Source organism: Panicum virgatum, chromosome 5N, assembly GCF_016808335.1.
Source record: "Panicum virgatum strain AP13 chromosome 5N, P.virgatum_v5, whole genome shotgun sequence".
NCBI lineage: Eukaryota > Viridiplantae > Streptophyta > Magnoliopsida > Poales > Poaceae > Panicum > Panicum virgatum.
The window spans coordinates 44,476,618-44,492,867 of NC_053149.1; the positions used below are offsets into that span (position 1 = coordinate 44,476,618).

Sequence of the window (16,250 nt, forward strand, 5' to 3'; positions counted from 1 at the left end):
CATATGCTGGAGTAAAATTTTTCACCAGTGCTCCGCTAGCACCCGAAGCATATGGTGTGTTTAGTTGGTGAAAAGGTTGTTAGCACTGTAGCACATTTCGTTGTTAATTAGCAAATAATGTTCAATTATAGACTAATTAGGCTTAAAAGATTCATCTTGTGCTAATCAGTTAGACTGTGTAATTAGTTATTTTTTCAACTGCATTTAATACTTTATGCATGTGTCCGAATATTCAATGTGACAGGTAATGTGCAAACTTTTTTAGAAACTAGGGGGTGTTTAGTTCCTAAAAAAATTTCTACAGTACCCATCACATCGAATCTTCGGACACATGCATGAAGTATTAAATGCAGTTGAAAAAAAATAATTAATTACGCAGTTTAATTAATTAGGATGAGACAAATCTTTTAAACCTAATTAATCCATGATTGGATATTAATTACTAAATAACAACGAAATGTGCTACAGTACCCAAACCCAAACTTTTTCACCAACTAAATATCCTCTAAACAGGGCCTACTTGGGCACCCATGCTAAGGCCTTGTTTAGATCACCTTTCCAAAAAAAATTAGAAAAGAATCTTGATAATTTAGAGTAATAAATAAAATCTATTTACAAAAAATTTTGCACAGATGGATTGTAAATCATGAGACGAATCTAATGAACCTAATTAATCCATGATTAATCTATAAATAGTGAATGGTTACTGTAGCATTACTGTTGCAAATCATGTATTAAGTAGCCTCATTAGATTCGTCTCGCGATTTACAACCCGTCCGGGCAAAAAGTTTTGTAAATAGACTTCATTTAGTACTCCATATATATGTCTAAACATTCGATGTGATGTTTTTTTAAAAAAATTTGAGATCTAAACATAGCCTAAGGAATAGAAAAAACAGCATGTGTCAGATCTCAACAAGGATTGGCTGCATGTCCATCAGGGGCGTTTAGTTCCTGGTGAAATTTTTTGGGTGTCACGTCAATGTTTGACCAGATGTTGGGAGGGTTTTTCGAACACTAATTAAAAAATTAATTTCAGAACTCACTTGGAAACCGTGAGACGAATCTTTTGAGGCCTTTGACCGCATCATTAGCATATATGGGGTTACTGTAGCACTTATGGCTAATCATACACTAATTAGGCTCAAAAGATTCGTCTCGTCGTGTACATCCAAACTATATAATTAGTTTTGTTATTTAATTACATTTAGTGCTTCATACATGAGTTCAAATGGGAGGTGAAAATTTTTGGTAACTAAACGGGCTCTCAGATTCCCCTGGAAGAGAGATGGTGGAGATTTTTTTTAACAAGTTGTGGGACCCATCTTAGACCAAATGAAGATGAAGGTGACATACGCTGGAGAGGTTTCTAAAATTTAGGGTCCTCTTGACGTGGCAGTTTGGAGCATCCTCACAAAATTTATACGCTGAAGCTGCTCTCGGTCACTTGGCACGGCGTCCATAAAACCCACCACCCAGACCCAGCTCCACGCCCCCATGCCCATTGTTCTTGTTCACCCCCTCCACTCCACCGCCGTCGCCCAGCAGAGCCAACTAACCAGCCGCCTGAACCAGTCCTCTCCCTGAATTTCGAGCGAGAGAATTACTCGAGCTCGGAGAGAGGGTGAGCGCCGAGCGCCGGGTGGTGGGTCGGCCATGGCGACCTACGACAAGGCCATCGAGTCGTACAAGAAGGCGGTGACCACGGCGGCGTCGCTGGCGGCGTCGGCGATGCTGGTGCGAGGCGTGGTGAACGAGCTGCTGCCGTACGAGGTGCGGGAACTGCTCACCTCCGGGCTGGGCTACCTGCGGTCGCGCATGTCGTCGCAGCACACGGTGGTGATCGAGGAGACCGAGGGCTGGGCCGCCAACCAGCTCTACGACGCCGCGCGGGCCTACCTCGCCACGCGGATCAATACCGACATGCAGCGCCTCCGCGTCAGCCGCGTCGACGAGGGCAAGAGCCTCATGTTCAGCATGGAGGAGGGCGAGGAGATGGCCGACCTCCACGAAGGCGCCGAGTTCAGGTGGCGCCTCGTCTGCCGGGACAACCTGGGCGCCGGCGCCGGCAACGGCAACGGCGGCCGCGGCGGCAACGGCAGCTACCGCGTCGAGGTGCGCTCCTTCGAGATGAGCTTCCACAAGAAGCACAAGGAGAAGGCCATCACCTCCTACCTCCCGCACATCCTCGCCACGGCCAAGAAGATCAAGGAGCAGGACAGGACGCTCAAGATCTACATGAACGAGGGCGAGTCCTGGTTCGCCATCGACCTCCACCACCCGTCCACCTTCAGCACGCTCGCCATGGACCGCAAGATGAAGCAGGCGGTCATGGATGACCTCGAGAGGTTTGTCAAGAGGAAGGAGTACTACAAGAGGATTGGCAAGGCGTGGAAACGGGGGTACCTCCTGTATGGCCCGCCTGGGACCGGCAAGTCCAGCCTCATTGCAGCCATGGCCAACTACCTCAAGTTCGATGTCTATGATCTCGAGCTCACTGAGGTGAACTGGAACTCAACACTTCGACGACTGCTCATCGGGATGACCAACAGGTCAATCCTAGTCATCGAGGACATTGACTGCTCTATCGATCTGCAACAGCGGGACGAAGGTCAGGATGGTACCAAATCCAATCCTTCAGAGGACAAGGTAAGAAACTTGGAATCATACACTCCCTTTCTTGGTTCCTTATTGGCTTCCTTTTGCAGCGCTGATGTGGCTTTGGGCACTTCACTTTTGCGAAACAGGTGACACTATCTGGACTACTCAACTTCGTCGATGGCCTTTGGTCAACAAGTGGGGAGGAGAGAATCATTATCTTCACGACAAACTACAAGGAACGACTTGATCCAGCGCTTCTTCGCCCTGGCAGGATGGACATGCACATCCACATGGGGTACTGCTGCCTCGAGTCTTTCAGAATCCTGGCCTCCAACTACCACTCCATCAGTGACCATGACACGTACCCTGAGATAGAAGAGTTGATCAGGGAGGTAAAGGTGACTCCAGCAGAGGTTGCAGAAGTGCTTATGAGGAACGACGACACTGACATCGCACTCGAGGGCCTTATCCAGTTCCTCAAGGGAAAGAAGAGTGATGCCAAGGATAGCAAAGATGAGAATGTGGACCATGTGGCCAAAGAGGGTGCCAAAGAGATGACAAAACAAGACCTCTCAGGCGATCAAAATCTGAACGATGCAGGCAAAGAATGATGCCAAAGTAGTGTGCATATCATATGTTAGTACCAGAAAAATCAGCCAAAAATGTATGTTTTGGTATTAATAAGAGATCATTTTTGGAACTAGAGAATACTCTGGTACTATAGTACTTTATTTTCTTCTTTAAATCAGATACCACATTGTAAAGTACATATGGGCCCAGGTTAACTCACATGAGTATATGCAGCAATTCAATCTTAATATGAATGTGTCTACAGTATCCAAATAGTCAATATTGTTGAAATCTACAGACGACATTTTGCATACCGACATGGCTTCTCAAGATATTATCAATCTTCAGAATCTGTGTTCACCACATTGTCTTCTTGTAGTGCATTTTCTTCTCGCAGATCGTATTCAACAACTAGACCAAGATTATCCACAAACTTGTGGTACGCCTGGCACCCTGCACACTGTTCATGCAATGTATGTTAGAATAGAAATTTACATTGTAATGAACAATACAGATGAGCACACAGATGTGCATTTTTTACTAATATAGTGATTCAAAAGCATAACCAACAGGATTGGTGTTTGGGCAAATTTGAGCAAAGCTGCTGATTCAAATCTGCACATAAACACACAAATAAAGTTTACCTGAAGAAAAACTGTTCCTCTTTCATAGGCTACTCTGTTTATTAACCGCTGGGTCCTTTCACCACAGGCATTACATGTAAATTGGACAAGCAAGCTTCTTCTTGGAAGCTTTATATCAACAGTGGCTTCCTGAAACATCACACACAAAAGTTGCATTACATGCATTCTGGCCTACAGGTTAATCAGCACTTCTGAAGCATGTACTAGAAATTTGAGCTACTACTGTTCTGAACCTAATATGTTCCTCAATCAGCAAGCACATTATTTTCGTTTGATCGACCGCTGAATCTAATAAAATTCAATACCCCTTTCCCCCAGTAAGCTCTCAACCTAACAAATTTACAGATTAAAGATTATGTCATCTTTTGAACACCATAATCTGTAACCCACTCAAACAATGAAAGATCATTTCAGAGTAATACTTGAAAATTATTAGCAATTTCATATGAACAACAATATTGTTGTGTTTGCGTATAGTTTAGTTTACCCAATGAAGAAAGAAGACATGATGCTAGAAAAACCACACTTTATCCTTACAATAGAAAACTCGGCTGGGTGGGGTGTGACGGCCCCCATCCGTTTTCATTAAGAGGAAGCGACAACGGCTTACTCCCCAGCCGAGAAACCCCCCGAACCCTGGCCCATGCCCACAGGGCCCAAGCCCCTGCTCATGCCCAGTGAGGGGGGTTTTTTACCCCACGGCCCCGGAAATTCGTCCCCGTGGGGAATCGAACTCCGCCTGTGGGGGTGCCGCCGGTTCGCCTTGACCACTTGGTCTAAGGGCCTTTGGCATTATCCTTAAAATAGGAAAAGCAGAACCCAAGAATCTTAAAACTGATAGATCATCAAGCATACAACGAGAGATGATAACAACAGGTCTTATCTCGTTTGCATAGTACTCCATAATCACTCTCTTGTAAGTAAAAATCAGGTATGATGCACGATGCTACCTATTTCTATCCACAAAGTATTCAGACAACATTGCTTCAATAAGCCAACTAATTACTGTATCCCAGTTACCACCGGCTGCCTGATCCCATCCGTATTCCCTGAATACCTTACAAATCTCCATCACCGAGCGTCCTGAATTCAGACCAACTCACACGAAAAATCATATAGTAGAGCCGAAGGAGAGAGAGTTTACCGTCCGGGACGCCGCCGCGTCCGAATTGGACTCACTGGAGGAGCAAGCAGAGACAACTAGCTTCCTTCTACGGCACAAAACTCTCAACCTGCAAGAAGAGGAGCACTAGCTTAGACACCGGAGAGCCGAGACCGACGCGAGGAGAAGCTAAATCGAAGCGCACCCGTGCGCCGTCGCCCTGAGCTTCGAGGAGGCGACGAGGGACACGCGGGGAGGGGGTCGCGACTGGCGAGAGTATAGGCTTCCCGGGAACTCTGAGAAGGGAAGCAGCGCCGCCGCCGAGGAGCAGCCGTACGCCGCCGCCGCCGCCGCCATAGCCGCCTACTGGATTCGCTTGCCGTCAGCGAGGAGAAAGGAAGAAAGGGGATGAACAAGTAACTGGGCCGGCCGTACGTGAGGCCCAGCAAAAGCCCGTTAGCCATGTGTCCGGCAAAAAGCAAGCGCTTCTTTCCTTCTGAGCAGATGGGCCCACACGCAGCTCCGATTTCCCCCGTTCATTTCCACCTCCCCGCGCGTGTTGCCGCTTTCATTCCCGCCGCCGCGGCCAAAATCTTCATTCGAATTGAGAATTGAGACGCGGGGGCGGGATCTGGAGCTCCCCGATCGCTACGGGGAGCGCGGTGGAGAAATCCCCGCTCGTTCGCTGGCGGAGCCGGTCGCCGTCGACGCCGAAGGTAAAGGCCTCTTGCTCTGTTCTCTGTGCTTTATTATTTCCTTGTTTGGAGCACGGCCGCTGGCTGTTCGGCGCAATTCCCCACCCACCGGCATGGAGAGGGATAGGAAAGCGGCCTGCTGTAGGGCGGCCTGTGCGGATCGAATATGCGCCGCAGGTCACCGATCGGACAATGAGACGGTGGGCTGGGCAGGGTAGGTTTGTTTCGAATTTGGGATCTGGGGAAGTGCTGATTTGATGGTTGGATGACTCTATTTCTGCTTCCTGAAAGTAGGGGACTGATATGTAGTCGTATAGTTGCACAACTTGCAGTGAAGCCGTCGTCCTTAGCGAAGCAAATACGTGACATGATTATATTGTGGGCAGTTTTGTGGATATATATTTAAGTGTAAACAGTTTCCTGGGTTCATTCAACTATAAACAAGTATGTCAGACTTTGGAGACTTATGGGAATCCTGCAGTATTGTAGTTTAATTTTTTGTTTTAATGGTCTGGCTTGGTTGTTATAAAATAGTAGCATTTTTTTTCTTCAAAAGATATAAAATAGTTGCATACTTGATACGGAGAACTCAATGAAATATGGTGCCATTTGTGACTTCTGCCTGAAAAGATAACTGGGATTTCTATCTTATGTTATGCAGTTGAGCTACGCCTGAAAGTTAATATGCTTACACCTGAAAGGTAATTCCCTATGTTTTGTCCAGGCAGAATTTTCTGTAAACCACAAGATGGCTCAGGCTGCAAGGCTGAGCCTGAGAATGCAGAAAGAGATTAAGCTTCTATTGGATGATCCACCCCATGGGGTCTCACTTAATCTTTCTAAAGATGAAAATGTCCTATCATCATTATCAAGTATTGAAGCCAGTATGTCCTTTATATTTTATTACTTCTGATTTACTTTTAATCTTCTATAAATTTGGCATTGCAACTTGATGCTTGTCGGTTTGTATGCTGATTCCCTACTCTTTAAATCAAGGAATTGAGGGGCCTGAGGGAACAGTATATGCTAAGGGAGTTTTCATTCTGAAGATACAAATTCCTGAAAGGTGTGTGATTTATTTTATATAAATATGGAAACCAAACCCCTATGCCTCACAGAGAAGAGAAGCTCATCTTTACCCCCCCCCCCCCCTACATTATCATTTCTGATGTTCAAACTTTTGCTGAGATGCAGGTATCCTTTTCAACCACCCAATGCGACTTTTGTCACTCCCATTTATCATCCGAATATTGACAATGGAGGACGCATTTGCCTTGATATTCTCAATTTACCCCCAAAGGTAATTGATAGGAATTGGGCACATGCTGAATGGAAGTTTAGAAATCTTAGAAACTCATATTATAAATCCCAAAACTTTTTGTCATTGATGATGACTATTGCTGCACAGGGAGCCTGGCAACCATCACTCAACATTGCTACTGTTTTGACAAGTATTGGCTTGCTGCTAAGTGAACCAAACCCGGATGATGGACTTATGGCTGAAATAGTAAGCACATTTCTGTAGCAGTTGCTGCATGGTCAATGATATATTGATACCAAATGCACTTCTGCTTATTATCCAACCATTTTTTCTTTCTGGGACAGAGTCGAGAATACAAATACAACAGGCAAATTTTTGACATAAATGCTCGGTTATGGACTGAGAAGTATGCTAGTCCTTCTGTTGTCGGTGCTAGCGGTTGGGGTTCTGTAGATGCTGGTGTCCTGGTAAACAAGAATCCAACTTTTATTTTGCTACTTTTGTGTTATACTCGTAACATATAATAGAACTCCTCTTGATGTTTTATTGAGCATTTATTGTGTTCTGCAACTTCAGGCACAGAATGCCCAAATGGAGGACACAAAGAGCCAAGGGTCATTGCCAAATGCTTCTAAAAAAGATTGTGAAGGGAATCAAAGGAAGATGCGGTTACTGGGACAAAAGTTATCGCTGAAGTCTGAAAGATCTGAAGATAATATGAAAATTGTCAAGCAAGATCCTGTTGCTAGCCACTTACCATCCACGGCCCGATCCATCAATCCTACTGCTTGCTTTTCTGATGTTTCAGGCAGACAGAATGACACTTCAGGAAACATGTCTGTCAGGACTGCTAGTGGAGTGGTTTCAAAGAAAGAATACCAAGGAAATAATAAGAACTTGCAGTTACCTGGCCTGGGGCTTTCTGTTATCTCAGAGTCAGAAGCTCCTAGCAAAAGGAGCGATGGCAATGATATGTTACCTAATCATCTTCCAACATCTGCATCTGCTGCTAATGATCACGCCGTGCAATCTTCTGATGACATTTTAGGGAACAGTTTGCCAAGGAGCATTGGTGGATCATCAGATAGTTCATATAAACCACCAGAAGGAAACCGAAGGAATATCAGGACACTGGGTATGAAGTTGTCGCTGAAATCAGTAAATCCTGAAAAGCAGAGCGATGATCAGAAGGAAAATATGGCTCCAAATCACCTGCCTCCACAGCCTGGCTTCAACAAATTGCAGAAAAGGCCCTTAGATGTTGTTTCAAGGAAAAAAAATCAGTGGAGGTCCTGCACTGGTTCAACAGGATCCAAGTACGGAACATCAGCAGTCAAACACTCAGATGGTGTCAAATGAAGAGTGCAATCAAGGTCGAAAGAAGCTGTGTTCACTAAGCAGGAGGCTGTCATTGAAATCTGAGCTGCTCAGAGCGGACAGTGCCTGTGACAAGGATTATAAGCCACCCAATTGTTCTGTAAGCGATAAGAAGCCCGATGAACTGCAATTGTCAGAACTACCAGCACCAATCCCAAAAGGTGAGGCCGTGGCACCCAGTGAACGGCCATTGTTAGCTCCAACAGTCCTTGAAAGTCAAGCCAAGACCCGCAGCTTTGCTGCTGAACAGAAAGACGCCAGCTCAGGCAATTCCTCTGTGAAACAAAACGCGGTTGCCGTGGAGAACATCGTCGTTTCAGATAGTGAAGAGAGCGAAGATGAACGCGAAAGGCCCCCGAGGTCAAGGTTGTCACTGATGCGGAGACGATTGGCAGGAAAGCTGAGAACCTAATGGGGCAGCACTTTATGGCCTGTCTTTCTAAAAAAAGAAAAAAGCTTAGAACCTAATGTTACCCTCCTTCGGAGCTCTTGCTCTTTCTAATGCTGCGTCGTAAATCCTTGGAAGAAGACGAGTATTCCAATATATACTTCTAGTAAGTTATGTCTCTTTCTGTGGTAGATCATGCCATGCGTGTGTTAGATTACTCGATGCCGCCCGACAACGCTGGACTCTGGATCCTGTTTTGGCGGCACATCCTTTTGTTGGAAGTCAAATTCTAAGAACTAGACTTTACCTATGCAATTCAGTTTTAGCCGCTATGTATAATGCACTGAACCAGTATTGGAGGTTTATCCCTTTTTTTTTTCCGGGTGTCTCCGTAATTGTACTTGAAGCGTCGGGCACGCGCTACTGCGGGCCGGCGACGCGAAAGCGAGCGTCCCCAAAAGCAGTAACTGCCTGTACAAGTGTCAAGTGTGCATGGCCCAAGAGACGGGCGACGGCGGTTCCAGTTACTTTTGGCTGCCCCAACTGCAAGTTTGCCCTCACCACTGCCTACGCCGCGCCTGCGCTCCGTTCTCGTGCTCTCGCCGCGGAGCCTTCGTTCTTCGACTCCGAGCGAGCAGTGCCCCCGTCGTTCCATCATCTCCGGGCGCAGCACGCGCTCCGAGCCATGGCCATGGGAGTGCGGTGGCCCCTATGCCTGCTCGCGTGCCTCCTGCTCGGCGCAGGCGGCGGCATCGCCGGGAACGGTAAGAGGCCTCTCCCAGTTTCCTCGCCGTGGTGACATGGCCGCGGCTGCGCCTGATCACCGATCTCAGTCCCGGCGAACGACCGACGCTGACGGTTCCCCGTTGCAGGTCGCGCGCCGCGGAGGGTCCTGTCGCGCCCCCTCATCGCGGGCGACGGGCGCGTCGTCGCCTGCTCCGGGAAGGACCTCCTCGCGTTCCAAGGGAACGGCTCCCTCGCGTGGGTCGCTCCCCTCAACCTGACGTGCAACGATACCATCAGCCCGGTCTCCGACGGGAAGAAGGCAAACCCATCGTGCTACTACTTCAAGCTCTGCATTTTGATTTTCTTTTCCCCCAGATGAACTTCCATTCAGTATCTGAAGCTCTGCGTGATCTGACAACACATTGCTACACATGAAACGCAGATTAAGCCTGATATCTTCTCTATCTTTTCCTCGAGGCTTGATCTGACAACACATTGCTACATATTCAGGAACTGTGATGTCTGACGATCAAGTGTGTTGGCTGCTGCTGTGCTGCAGGTGTATCTGGTGGCAGAGGACAAGGTCCTAAAGGTCACGCCGCCGAACGTTCGCGCCGCAAAGCCAGCATCTGAGGTGTTCTTCAGCTACAACGCGACGCCGGGGAGGTCCCAGGAGATCGTCGGCCTGTCGGTCGCTGGCAGCTACTCCTCCCTCTTCCTCACCATCAGAAACCTGGGGCTTTTCGTGTTCTCGCTGGAGGGCGACCTCCAGTGGAGCCTTGGGCCTGTGCTTGATTGGTTCGGCTACCGTCTTGGCTGCAAGGGAAACATCTCCGTCTGCTACTTCGATTCAGCTCCTGTCCTTGATCACACTGGGGGCGCCCTTTATGTAAGGTTCAATCTGATTCATTTGTGTTTACGCTTCCCACAGTTTTGTCTTCCACTTTATATACTAGCTCGAGTATTCATCAACAGTGTTCTTGCAGATATTGAACACTGAAGGCCTGCTCTATTCCTTCAACTTTCAAAGTCGCGCGTTGAGGTGGATCCAGGACTTGACCTCACTTGACAAAGTGATGACGGTTGTGCCGGGGAACAGCCGGTGCCTATACATTGTCTTTCCACGGAAGTCTATTGTGGTGGGGCTTGATGTTGCCACAGGAAACGTTTCTTGGAACCAGAGTATTGGTCCACTAAGTAATGAGAAGAGTTTTCCAACTGTAGATAACAACGGTAAAGAAATTAAATGCCTTATTTCGTTACAATCCAGAATTCCAGATCATATTTATCCTAACTGGTTTTATTAAAATTCACTGTGCCCATAGTATTTTCGTGTTCCACGGTTATCCTAGGAAAAAAATTCATGTTCTTGTTTTCCTGGTAGACCCAAAATTTTCATGTTCTTCAATCAGAAGGCCATCTCCATCTTGCTGCACCTAGTGTGGTTGATCAGAACCAAACGGGGTTCTCCATTCTTTTCTTTGCTGTTCTCTTCGTAGTCTCAAGTAGTCTCCAGTACTAGTTTGTTTATGCTATCTCTGATGGTAGGTTGTTCAATTTCTGTAACAGGTTGGATGTCGATTGGCTCACTAGATGGGATCCTCTATTCAATATCTCCTGATGGTGACATGAGAAAACTTTTTGAAGAAACAGCACTTGATTCAGCGATCCCTGTTGATCCAGTCCTTGACTGCTCAGGGTTTTCCATGTATGTCGCTAAGACCGTGGTGGAAGGAAAATTAATCTGGACAACCGGTGAACATACCTCCGTATCGGTGATGAAGCCATCACACATTTTGGTAACTTTGCTGGATCCAGCAAATGGAACAATCTACTGGACTGGAGAGTATCCTGGTTTGTTCCTCTATATGTTTATAAATCAATTTTGAAATGTTGATGTCATTTCTCTCTTGAATGTTACATTGAGTATCATATGCGGTACCAATTGTTTTCCAGGGGAATTATCAAATTTGATGTCCAGTGGTGATCTGAATGACTTTGTGGTAGATGAGACTATTCTTCTCACTCTTCTATCTGCATCAAGTAAGTCTTTGTGTAGCTCTGAAATTGATACATCCTAAATTAACTGACAGAACCTAAATATTTCAAATCAACTAATCTGTGATGACTTTCTCTCCTGAAATTTCTTGGCACAGGGTTCGGCAACGCAACGCAGTGCGACACGAAAAGTATGCTTCTTCTCTTAAGCATAACATTTTTTTTTTGCTTCTTCTCTTAAGCATAACATTTTTTTGTCATTACAAAATGGTCCTAACATCTTTGTTGTGCAAGAACAAACAATTGCTTGGACTTGCAGGCAAACTAAAACCAAGTCTCTGCAAGCTGATCCAGGTGAACTTTAACTGTTTCCCCTTATGCTTTTATGTCAAAATGACATGATTACAGACTGAAGAACTTCTGTCCATTAGGTGAAAATAACCTTGTTCTTCTGCTGTTGGTCTTCCTACTCATCATAATCGTAATACAAGCCGAAGCCTTTTGTTTTTGCTGCATATTTTGGAGGAAGAAAAAGCTCCGAGGCAAAGGCTTGCAGAAGTTCCTGGAGAAGCGGGTAGGCACGAGGGAATCTGCGCATATCCTTTGATTTCACCTTGTTCAGAGTTCTCAGCTTGACACTGACCTAGGTCTCACCTCCACTCCACCTTCTGAAATGCAGCGCTCTCTCCAGAGTAAGAAGAGAGGCTTAGGCAAGATGATCTCAGAGCTTGAGCAGCAGGCAGCAGAAGACGACACTTCGAGTGAAACTTTGGGAGAGCTGGGCGAAATGGTGAAAGCAAAGGAAGGCGTGGAGAGGAAGCTGTACGCATCATACAGCCTGGGCCGGGACAGGCTCGGCTTGAAGCAAGGCTCCCCCATCTTGCCACTGTATCATGGCAAGTACAAGAGCCATTCCTTCCACAGCTCACCAAACGAGAGCATTCATGTCTTCAACATTCCGAGTGATACCTCTACCAGCAGCAGCTCTGACGATAGCGAGAGTTGCAGTTCTACTAGCTCCGGAGATACGGATATCGACGCGAGATTGAAGTCAGTAGAAGAGGCTGGACCTTCCAGCACCGCTAATATTGCAGAGAGAGTTCAGGAAGAATGCCTATCAGATGTGGGATCCCCATTTCATGTTTTCACGAACCCTTCGTTCGTCGAGGAGCAACGCACAGGAAGCACTGGAACAGGAAGCACTGGCCATGTCTTATCACAGAAGGAAGAACGGATGGAAACAGTAAATGATTTTATCTTCATCAAGAGACTTTCGCTGAAGAGGAGGCGAACCTCTTCAACTAACTGAAGTACCTTGACAAAGCCGTATATGATGGCCATGTTGATTACGACTTGGAACTCAATGTAAATCTTTACTCTTTACTGCTGCGGAGTCTTTCCAGCAATTACTTTTTACTTACGCAGAGTAGTCATGTTCCAAAGAATCCAGGATATTTGTTAGAGAAATTTTACAATGATTGAAAAAAATAGAAGTCGTACATCTGATAAAATTCTACGATGATAAAAATAGGAAGTACCTAGAAATATCTAAGATAAAATATTTGGTACTTCTAAAATATGGAACCAAGTACCAAAAAGTAGGACGGAATACTAATTTAATTTAATTTTTATAAATATTTTCCATAGATCAATGGCTACAAAAAAGTTTAAGGTGAAGTACGCTATTGTTGTTATATTGTGCGTAGGTTGATACTGAAGTGCATACGACCACCATTCAGACACCGACAAGAATGAATACTTACAATTATCAATAGCAATCACCCAAAGCTAGGTTAGCTACCACAGAATTATCACAGACTTCCCAGTTTTAACAACACAAAATGGAAAAAGGTTATTCAGACGGTAGAAACTAAGCAAAACTGTATCTTAATTTTAAAAAATTGATTTCAATAATTCAAATGGACTGAAAAGGCTAAAGAAATACTATGCTGGCTCGGGCAAACTGAAATTAAACTTGGATACATAGATTTCAACTGAATTCCCATTAACAAATTTGAAAACGGCTACTCTGCTGGTTGAAAGTTGCACATAAATAAACACACAGAATGAGTTTATCTGAAGAATAATTATTCCTCTTTCATAGGCTTCTCTGTTTACCAAACAATTGATGCTTTCGCCACATGCACTGCGTGTAAACTGAACTAGCAAGCTTTACAGTGGCTTCTATGGAGGGATAGTTCATGGGCCATCTCTGAGGGCGAAACAACCGTAGTTACCAACTAATGAAAGAGGCCATGACATAACATAGGGGTGCACACAACACTCATAAGGCCTCTGAAACATCTTCTCCAACTGCATCGTTTCCAAGCAGAGGGACAACACCCAGCTCGGGATCATGTCGGAACGGTACTTCATCGATGTTGCCAAGTATGCAAACCCATCCCTGACTGCCACAACCTTGAGCTCGCTGTACCTGCCCTTCAGTTTTCCCAGGACCCCATCAAGTTGTGGGTCTAAGGAGGTGGCCTTGTCCCTTGCCCACCTCTTGACACCATCACCGTCCAATGTCTGCAAGAACAGGCAGACTCTGAACTTCATAGTATAGACAACACAGGGCGTGCCGTTGATCGTCTCGCCAACAACGAAGCTGCAGTCCAGTGCCTTCACGCATCGAGGGAGCTCGGCCACCGAGAACTCCATTGTCGCCGTGTCAAGTGTGAGCATCTGTGTCAGATCGTTGTAAGCCCAACACAGCATCCCGTTCGCCTGAATGTTGCTGTTGAGAGGCCACAGCTTGAAGCCCTCTGGCAGTGGTGTCAGCGGGACATCCACCCAGGGATGAACGGATCACTCGCCGGTGTCCGAGAGGAGAAGACCGTCGCTTGTACCCTGCTGGACGGCTTGTCGTGGGCAACAGTGACCACGCGGAACGACATGGGGTCTTCCTCGGAGCAGAGCAAGCGGCCGTCGAGGGACACCTCGGAGTTGGAGCAGCAGAGGTGGCAAGTGTCGTGGGACACAAGGGGGAAGCCGCGCGTACCATGAAGGGTGTCCACATGATGGTCATGGCCAAGATCAAGGAACCTTTCGCTTCGTCGCGCCATGGGGTTCAGTACTGCCATTGTTTTCTTCTCACTGTTACCGACGAGGATGTACCCGCCACGGCAGTCGTGGATGTGCCAGCCGTGGAGGCCGCCCGGGCGCTCCTGGAGGGAGGTAAGGAAGAAGTCGCCGCCACGGACGGCGGCGGCCTGGTCCCTGTCGGCGCCGCGGGAGGGGGCGAAGGAGGGGAAGACGGGGAGAGCAGGGACCTGGGCGGCGCCGGGAGGGTCGAAGAAGAGGCCGAGCAGGGGCGCCGGGTGCGTCTCCCGGAAGCGGCGGCGGAAGTCCCGGGAGGAGGCCACCGCGCGGCGCCACGCGCGGCAGGTGTGGGCGGCCCGGACGAGCGTGGCGAGGGAGGGGAGGCGCATGAAGATGTCGAGCAGGACGTCGAAGCCGAGGGAGGCGGCGGTGGTCGCGCTCGATTTCTTTTGGCGTTTCGCCGGCGGCGGATTGGTCGGAGGAGATCCTTCTCCCGCCATGGCGTGGCGGCGGAGATGCAGAAGTGGCTATCTGGAGTAATAGATCTCGAGATGAAATAATTGCAATATTAGAGAGAGAGAGAGAGAGAGAGAGAGAGAGAGACTACCTTTCTTCCCCCGTTTGTTTCGGTCTCTCTGTGTGTGTGGCAAACGTTCCGGATTCGGGGAGGTTTCTTTATTCGGTTAACTTCTGAAATTGCTTGAATAAAATCGCTTCGAATCTTGAAATGATTAGCCTAGCATGTTGTGGTGCCAATTTGTTACTCAGCACTTCATGCGTAGGACATTTTGTATGGACTCACTTTGTGAGGATTTCATTGCACTGTCTTGTTAGTATCTAGAGTATCTTCGCAATGCTTCTAAAAGGACAATAATGTTTTGGCATGCTTATCTGCTCTGTTCTAGTGTAGTATGACTATTGTTTTACAAGTTAGCATGCGGTCAAGTCGGTGTGCCATACAAGGAGAAGAAATTTCACTATTCGGCACTAAAAAATTTTAACTTCTCTATTTGATACTGACTTAAATTTTCATTTTTTTGCAAGATACTGAGTTAAATTTTCTTTCCTTTTTGACACTTTCACCCGTTGTGTTAGCTAACTCAGACGAACTGTAACGTGTGGGTTCTCCTATCTCTTTTCTAGACCAAAACAACTCATTCAAGGTCTTAAAACTGACATTCATGAAAGTGGGCTACTTTTAAAAATTGTCCAATTTTTTAGGGTACAGAAATATTAACAAAAAAACTAATTTTCATATGATGGTATAAACTAATTTTATAAAAATACATTATAGAGAAAATTTGAACTTCTTAAATAAAAACAAATTTAAATCTGTTTTGTAAATATAAAATTTTGAAATAACTTCAAGATTCTCTAAGTAACGTATGATTAAAAATAACTTTAGAATTTTTCAATACGATATAGGATTATTGTGTATATTTTTATAATTTTTAAAAGTAATGTTGTGGCTTAAAAAATTTAGATAGTCTTAAAAAGTAGCCTATTTTGGTAAACTTAATTTTACGATTTTAAATTTTGCATATGTCTTTTTATGCAAAGTGGGTTCATCTCCATTTGTTATATCCTAAAAGTAATTTTATGTATTTTGGATGTAGTTAGGTAGTTTCTTTAGCCAATAAAAGAGGAGAAAGTCCACAAGTTACTGTTCATGTGAGATAATTGACAAAATTGACGGAGGTGTCAGATGGGAATGAAAGTTTAACTCAGTGTGAAATAAGAAAGTTAAAATTTTCCAATGAGAAATAATAAAGCATCGACTTTATCAATGTCAAGTAAGGAATTTGGAAATTGGCATTACAATGCTCTTTGTAACCTGCGCTGGAGC

General features: G+C 45.9%; 5 protein-coding genes and 1 pseudogene across 5 annotated transcripts; 3 read left to right on the top strand and 3 right to left on the bottom strand.

Moving 5' to 3' along the window:
- The first annotated feature begins 1,468 nt into the window (after nucleotides 1–1,468).
- On the top strand, nucleotides 1,469–3,425 carry LOC120672934 (AAA-ATPase At3g50940-like). Its single transcript, XM_039953564.1, has 2 exons — nucleotides 1,469–2,649; nucleotides 2,748–3,425. Exons 1-2 carry the CDS (start codon nucleotides 1,657–1,659, stop codon nucleotides 3,210–3,212), a joined length of 1,458 nt encoding a protein of 485 aa, XP_039809498.1. The 5' UTR covers nucleotides 1,469–1,656; the 3' UTR covers nucleotides 3,213–3,425.
- Nucleotides 3,303–5,358, bottom strand: LOC120672935. Its single transcript, XM_039953565.1, has 4 exons — nucleotides 5,123–5,358; nucleotides 4,960–5,047; nucleotides 3,816–3,944; nucleotides 3,303–3,631 (listed from the first exon to the last, which is right to left on the bottom strand). The coding sequence occupies exons 1-4, from the start codon at nucleotides 5,272–5,274 to the stop codon at nucleotides 3,509–3,511; spliced, it is 492 nt and encodes a 163-aa protein (XP_039809499.1). The 5' UTR covers nucleotides 5,275–5,358; the 3' UTR covers nucleotides 3,303–3,508.
- A 109-nt stretch (nucleotides 5,359–5,467) lies between these two features.
- LOC120672932 lies at nucleotides 5,468–9,017 on the top strand (annotated as a pseudogene).
- LOC120674837 (protein GAMETE EXPRESSED 3-like) lies at nucleotides 8,970–12,805 on the top strand. The gene is made up of 10 exons (XM_039955946.1): nucleotides 8,970–9,402; nucleotides 9,511–9,694; nucleotides 9,899–10,253; nucleotides 10,351–10,597; nucleotides 10,934–11,218; nucleotides 11,321–11,407; nucleotides 11,521–11,553; nucleotides 11,657–11,716; nucleotides 11,794–11,936; nucleotides 12,042–12,805. The coding sequence occupies exons 1-10, from the start codon at nucleotides 8,970–8,972 to the stop codon at nucleotides 12,669–12,671; spliced, it is 2,457 nt and encodes an 818-aa protein (XP_039811880.1). The 3' UTR covers nucleotides 12,672–12,805.
- A 517-nt stretch (nucleotides 12,806–13,322) lies between these two features.
- On the bottom strand, nucleotides 13,323–14,140 carry LOC120676759. The gene has a single exon (XM_039958089.1). The coding sequence runs from the start codon at nucleotides 14,078–14,080 to the stop codon at nucleotides 13,562–13,564; it is 519 nt and encodes a 172-aa protein (XP_039814023.1). The 5' UTR covers nucleotides 14,081–14,140; the 3' UTR covers nucleotides 13,323–13,561.
- On the bottom strand, nucleotides 13,347–14,993 carry LOC120676758. The gene has a single exon (XM_039958088.1). It carries the CDS (start codon nucleotides 14,902–14,904, stop codon nucleotides 14,140–14,142), a length of 765 nt encoding a protein of 254 aa, XP_039814022.1. The 5' UTR covers nucleotides 14,905–14,993; the 3' UTR covers nucleotides 13,347–14,139.
- Nucleotides 14,994–16,250: the final 1,257 nt, after the last annotated feature.

What these genes read in the sequence shown, in the direction of transcription:
- LOC120676758 (XM_039958088.1), bottom strand. Translation starts at nt 14,904, where the DNA reads ATGGCGGGAGAAGGATCTCCTCCGACCAATCCGCCGCCGGCGAAACGC.
- LOC120676759 (XM_039958089.1), bottom strand. Translation starts at nt 14,080, where the DNA reads ATGCTGTGTTGGGCTTACAACGATCTGACACAGATGCTCACACTTGAC.
- LOC120674837 (XM_039955946.1), top strand. Translation starts at nt 8,970, where the DNA reads ATGTATAATGCACTGAACCAGTATTGGAGGTTTATCCCTTTTTTTTTT. An exon ending in AACGCAGTGCGACACGAAAA is followed by an intron (nt 11,554 to 11,656) that starts GTATGCTTCTTC and finishes TTGTTGTGCAAG; the next exon opens with AACAAACAATTGCTTGGACT. An exon ending in GTCTCTGCAAGCTGATCCAG is followed by an intron (nt 11,717 to 11,793) that starts GTGAACTTTAAC and finishes TCTGTCCATTAG; the next exon opens with GTGAAAATAACCTTGTTCTT.
- LOC120672935 (XM_039953565.1), bottom strand. Translation starts at nt 5,274, where the DNA reads ATGGCGGCGGCGGCGGCGGCGTACGGCTGCTCCTCGGCGGCGGCGCTG. An exon ending in CTCAGGGCGACGGCGCACGG is followed by an intron (nt 5,048 to 5,122) that starts GTGCGCTTCGAT and finishes CTCTTCTTGCAG; the next exon opens with GTTGAGAGTTTTGTGCCGTA. An exon ending in ACGCGGCGGCGTCCCGGACG is followed by an intron (nt 3,945 to 4,959) that starts GTAAACTCTCTC and finishes GTGATGTTTCAG; the next exon opens with GAAGCCACTGTTGATATAAA.
- LOC120672934 (XM_039953564.1), top strand. Translation starts at nt 1,657, where the DNA reads ATGGCGACCTACGACAAGGCCATCGAGTCGTACAAGAAGGCGGTGACC. An exon ending in CCAATCCTTCAGAGGACAAG is followed by an intron (nt 2,650 to 2,747) that starts GTAAGAAACTTG and finishes TTTGCGAAACAG; the next exon opens with GTGACACTATCTGGACTACT.